Here is a 6,000-nt window from a genome sequence, read left to right on the forward strand (position 1 = left end):
CAGGGGGCGGAGAGAAATACAGTAGAAGAAGAGAAAAAATAAATAAACCTCAGCATTGTGGGGGTTCACTGGCCGTCCATTTGCAGTGATCTGCAGCTGAACTGAATTCTGGGACATGGTCTAGGATTTAAAGACTTTTTATTTTGGTTGTTAAATTGCACAACTGAAGCACATGCTCCAGTGCTGAGGAAATTTAAAGCTTAGAGCTGACACAAAAGGGTAAATTGAGTCATTTTGAAACAATGAGCTCATGTTCAAGCGCTTTCTATTGCACTAATCTCAATTTCTAGGTTTTGTCTGAAACTTTTCTGAAAATATGTCCAAAAGAAGTCAAGCTCCACACGTTCAAAGGTAAAACGGAGACCGTTGACCTGCTAGCAACTCGCCAAAATACTAATGAAAACAACAAACACAAGCACTAAGCACAAATTAACTTGTCTTTGATGGCGACATCTGAAACATTATTCTGTGTCAAACTACATAAATCATATCCATCCTTAAAGATTCATATTATTCATTTTCACAATGCTCTTACATGATGTTTTGAAGTGTTTTGTGGCGGCACAGCTTCCCTTTTCTCGCTCAAACAGGACAATGGAACACCGTTTATTTTCGGTTCAGTCCCGAAATGTGTCACTATCACACTTGTCACACACTGTCATTGAATAATGATTTCATAGCGATTTAATCGGCCCTGCCAGAGCCACTCACGTCACATGACCAGCCGCACCTGCCAACTTATGGCCCTTGCCAAACGTGACAACAGTTTGTCTACCCAAACGTTAACGTGAAGCTAAATGCAGGGAAAATGTGACCTTTGCACAGATTAGCTTGTGTGTGTGTGTGTGTGTGTGTGTGTGTGTGTGTGTGTGTGTGTGTGTGTGTGTGTGTGTGTGTGTGTGTGTGATTACCTGCTCCAGAATGCGGCGGTACCTCCGCGTAGCTTGCTCGATTAAATCCCGCACGTTCCATCCAGGTTTACAGGGAACGACCACCGCGGTGTCCCCGAAAGTCACCGTCACTTTCATGCGAGCAAAGTGGAAATAATGACGTACTTACAAAAATAAAAAAAAAACTAAGGATTGAAGGAGAGGGTGGAAGAGTTTCCGGATCCAAAGGCTCCTCGCCGCGGCGGCGGTCGACGCAAGAGAAAGTTGCACCTGTCCTTCGAAACTGGCGCAACAGGTGTCTCAGTTCCGAAGGAGGGGAGAGCGGCGAAGAAGAAGAAGAAGAAAAAAGAAGAAAAAAATCACGATGAAGTCGGCTTTCGCGTACCCACGGAGGACATCTTCATTTCAGGGCGAAGCGTTCTTAGAAAGCGAGAGGATAAAGCGAAACTTGTAGGCGCGGCGTGTCGGTTTCTGCCCCGGCGATACACCCAAAACAAAACACACGGTGACGCGCGAACCCGGAAGAAATCACGGCGGAATCCAGGAAACTGGATTCCCGCTCCGGTGTGACTGTCTGGACGTGAGGTAGCCGAAGTATATGTGTGGAACAGAGCTTATAATGACAAACATGTTTGTCGAGAGTGATCATTATTCACCCAACACTCTTAATTTTGACTCGTCCATTCATATATTCTCTGTAGCTGTAATCGCCTCTCTTGTCAGGTGTCGCTGGAGCCAAATTGCGAGTTCATTCCTGATCGCTCCGCAGATTTTGGACGGAGGAGGGGTTGGGGGGGGGGGGATTAATTACCAAACAAACAAAATTTAAATCTTGATCCAGGACTAAATTATCATTCATTCATTCATTCATCTTCTATACCCGCTTATTCCTATTCAGGGTCACGGGGGTCTGCTGGAGCCTATGCCAGCTGTCTTAGGGCGAAGGCAGGGTGCCCCCCCCTAACAAGTCGCCAGTGGACTAAATTATATATATTTGAATTAATTCAGGTTGTGCTACGTTCATGTTGCCACAATCCAGCAAAAAATTATTTTCAATTTCTAAGAAATAATATGTTGTGGCAAAAATTGTGAACCTGTTTCTGGATGTTGAAAACCTGTTTCGCAATACCATAAGAGTGCTGTCTTCATGAAATAATTTATTCAGGTGCTGCTTCTCTAGACTAATAAAACAGTAAACACGTCTGAAACATTCAGCAGCAGTATCTCAAAAAACCTGAGCCCATTACTGGAAACTTAAAAAACAACAACAACAACAACTGCCTGTTTGGAGTTTTTCAGTACCATAAAAAATACTCTGATCATACAGATAAGTCATTTATTCAGATGATGCTTTCGTTCATGATGCCCCAATCCACCTCAGAACTCATTAGAAAGGTAAAGGATTAATGTCTTGTCATGACCCAATTTCCCTTGGGTAGTAACATGAAAAAAATCTATAACTAATAAAACAAAAAACACAAAAACCTCAAAAGTATAAAAAACACAACCTTTTGTCAGCCAAAAGATGCTTTGAAGATCTCACATGAATGAAAAAAAAAAAAAAAAAAAAAAGATACATTGCTCTTTGCAAGCTGAAATCATCTTGTTGGTATGTTTCCACTCAAGCATTCCCTCTAATAATAAGTAATAATATCAAGTAATGAAGTGGAAAATACAACATATTGATACCATTTCACAAGGGCATTCTGGTCAATATTAAAAATTAAGCCTTCCTATCCCCCTATATGAATTAAGCTTCGAGGCCCTATTGATTAGAGAGTCAAAACTGGAAAAGAAAATTATTATATGGAATTTTCAAGCTCGCTATATTTACTTGCTAAATAGTCCTGTAGAGAGAGGGGTGTGATTTAATGCCGCAGGCAAAACAAGACCATTAGGTAACCTGTCCACATGCATTTGCAGGGATATTACATTAGCCCAGCTCCTTCCCTGACTCTCCAGTCCCCCCCTGTAAGCCCCCCCCCCCCAGCAACCCAGCTTTCCTTACACTCACACATCACACCTGCTAATTACCTCACCGTTATTGTCTGTCATTTTATGTCATTAGTCGTGTTGTGAAATTGCCTTTATGGATATTAATGGACCGCGGAAACGCTCCCTCGCCTTGTTCCCGCACATTGTTTTGTAATGCTTTGGAGGAATCATCAAAATAAATAAATAAAAAGCAGAGAGCCACCGCGGGATGGCGGCTCTCGTAATTGGAACAAGCAATTATTTCCATTGCATTGCAAACGTGCGGAGCGCGACGGTGGAGCGGCGGCAGGAAGCCCCTTTGCCTCTTATTTCATCTCATCTGCCATAAACAAGGTGTTTTTTTTAAAAAACCTAACAAGCGTATGCAATAAGTTGTTATTGCAGTCTACAGTCTCCGCTTGAGACTGTGCTGGCGGAGTCACAGTAAGTCCAAGATTCTTGTGCTCCCTGATTGCAGCGTTTTACAGCTTTTGTTCGGCTTTTGCAGGTCCGTGCAGATAAATGTGGGTCGCCTTTATCGTCACGTCCTGCATCACAGCTTGGTTGGCGCCGTGGAAACGCACAGGTTGGATTCTAAAAGTCTGCGGGACCTCTGTGGCAGGTAGCTGACACTGCACTTTATTGTTAACGGGGCCTTTGCTGTACTTAAACCTTTCATTATTATTATTATAATAAACATTTTCTGTGAGCAAACGCCAAAGCTAATTCACCATATGGGCCTGAAAAAGTCGCAGACCATCTCTTACACAGTGCACACCAAACACCAGAAAAAGAATGAAATTTGGAAGTAGCCAGCAACTTGGCGGCTCGTCGATAAACATGAATCCAAGAGACAGTTTTCTTGGGTTTTTTTTTTTTCCTTTGTTTTGTTCGACTCTCCCAGAACAGTTTACAGGGCCGGCTTGTCCGGGTCAATAGCAGACGTTGATTTGCTTTCAGTCTTCCAGCGGCGCCCCCCACCTCCTTTTTTTTTTCTCTAAAGAGCAAAATTGACATGTTCTCAGTGGCGGTGCCACCACCCCTGTGTTTTAGCCCAGCGTGAGCCCAGCGCCGGTCAATAGCTGCAACTTGCTTCACTTCCTGCTGCGCTGCTCACAATTACAGGGGCCTGAATCACTAGCTAGCAGGATTACTCATAAAAGTAAAAAAAAAAAAAAAAAAAAGGAAAGAAGAAGAAAATACCTGCCCAGCCACCCAGTTTGTGCTCGGAGAGGGGAGTGTGTGAGCAATCACAAAAAAATATGACTTTCATTCAGCCCTGAGAATTTCATTTTCAGACCTCAGGTGTAATATTCACGCAGCAAGAAAAAGAAATTGTGTTCCTTGTGAGCACAGCTGAAGTAAGTCCAAAATCGAAGCAAGCTCACCAGATGAATTGTATGTGTGGCACCAAAAAAAAAGAAAAAGTTGCACAGACTGTAGTCCTGTAGTGATGACAGTTATTCAGAGCCAAACAGACAAACTTTTTGCCAGTCATTAATGCCACTGTGAGCCAAGTAGGAGCTTTGCGCAAGGAGTCCACTTGCCGGTGTGGGGATAGGGAGTCAAGTTCAATTTCAAATGAGACAGGAAGTAGAACTCTTTGATGTTCTCCAGTCCTGTGAACCTGTAATGCATAACCACCTCTGGATGCTCCGATTTAAAAAAAAAAAAAAAAAAATCAGACTGACATCTTGTTAAACAACCCTGACAAGCCCAGGCCAGAATGTTCACAGTGACAACAGCATGAATTTAGCAAATAAAACAAAAAAAAACTTGTTTTTCATGCACAACATGCACAAAGGGACTCACTGTGAGAACATGAGGTGGACAATAACCAAACACTTATCCTGGGTTTTTATTCTGTGGAGCACAAATAGAACTCTGAAGTGTTTGAAAAGAGAGTAAAAACACAGGAAACAGCACTGAAATTGCTATTGTTGTTGTTCTTGAGTTCTTTAAACATGTCAAGGCAGGAAGCCCCATTCTTCCTCAGTTGCTTCCGCCTTCAAAATAAGAGCGCCATTACAAACGGCGATAACAATCGTGATTGACAACTTGAAGGGAAAAGTGTTTCTTCCTTTCAGAGGAAGCGGGAACTCACGTGAAGCCGCCATGCAGCAAAAATAAGACGTGGATTTCTCAATTACGTCGACGCGTCAGCACATTTTTCACACCCTTCGCACCGCGTTATCGCGCCTCGTTCGGCGCCAAAAGCCGCACCATTCGTCGACAGTTGCCGACGCCTAATTGGACTGATTAGACGCCTCTCCGACTAGGTGCCGCGAGCTTGACGGAAACTCAACATTTGCGCCCGTTCGCGCCTCGCGTTCCCTCGACAGGGTGCAAGAAGTGAAGCGCTGCTCTCACCGGGCAGGTAGCGGCATCACACCCCCTCCTCGCCCCGCTCGCACTCGCACATCCCCTAATGGATCAAATTAGCGATCTGTCACACGGGCCCTGTTTCCACACCCGTTTTTTTCCCCCTCCTTCCGCCAGAGTCGGAGTAATTAAAGTCTGTAGCAAAACAAAAGTTGCCTTCATTTCAAGTCGTCACGCCGTGTCAGCTGCCGGCGTCGCGGGAGATCTTCTCCCCGAGAAACCGGCGAGCATGGAAACCATGGCAACCGCTGCGCGGCCTCGTTTTGCAGCTAATGACGGGGATGGGGAGTCGCACACTCTCGCCTCCGCGGAAAAAAAACGATGCAAACGAGACCTGCCACCGCTCGCAAGTCAGTCAGTGTCGGACGTTATCGCGGGCAAAGCTAATGTTGCCTTCGTCTGTATGCAGATGATGTTGTTCCTTCACGTGCAGATTGAATTCAAGAGCTAGTAGCCGAGTTACTTGTACCCTGCACGGGTAGACAGGCTTCAGGCAGCATGTAAAATTAAAAAAAAATTAATTAACATAAACCTGACATCAGTCTAATCTGCCAAATGTGCACCACTAGATCAGTCCAAAGCGACACATTCGCTCTTCATATTAGCGGCAAAAAGGTAAAATATTTACAGCGCAACCTGCTGATCCGCACATTTCCTTCAGCAGCTTCCTCAGCTGAACTCCACTGCAAAGGCAAACAGCCTGGTCTGATATCGAGCACGAGGGAGCGGTTGCGGCTTCAGGGGGTCAAAGGTC

At 44.5% G+C, this 6,000-nt stretch overlaps 1 protein-coding gene across 1 annotated transcript in view; it reads right to left on the reverse strand.

Annotated features, from left to right (window-relative positions):
- Positions 1–1,456, reverse strand: part of pard3ba (par-3 family cell polarity regulator beta a) — a 123,336-nt gene extending 121,880 nt beyond the window's left edge. Inside the window, exon 1 of the mRNA XM_076016822.1 lies at positions 912–1,456. Coding sequence (XP_075872937.1) covers positions 912–1,028 — 117 coding nt within the window. The 5' untranslated portion in view covers positions 1,029–1,456. The remainder of the gene's footprint in view (positions 1–911) is intronic.
- Positions 1,457–6,000: the final 4,544 nt, after the last annotated feature.

The sequence above is a fragment of the Nelusetta ayraudi genome, unplaced genomic scaffold (genome assembly GCF_046127955.1).
Source record: "Nelusetta ayraudi isolate G7.1 ecotype Tasmania unplaced genomic scaffold, CSIRO-AGI_Nayr_v1 ptg000006l, whole genome shotgun sequence".
NCBI classification, from domain to species: Eukaryota; Metazoa; Chordata; class Actinopteri; order Tetraodontiformes; family Monacanthidae; genus Nelusetta; species Nelusetta ayraudi.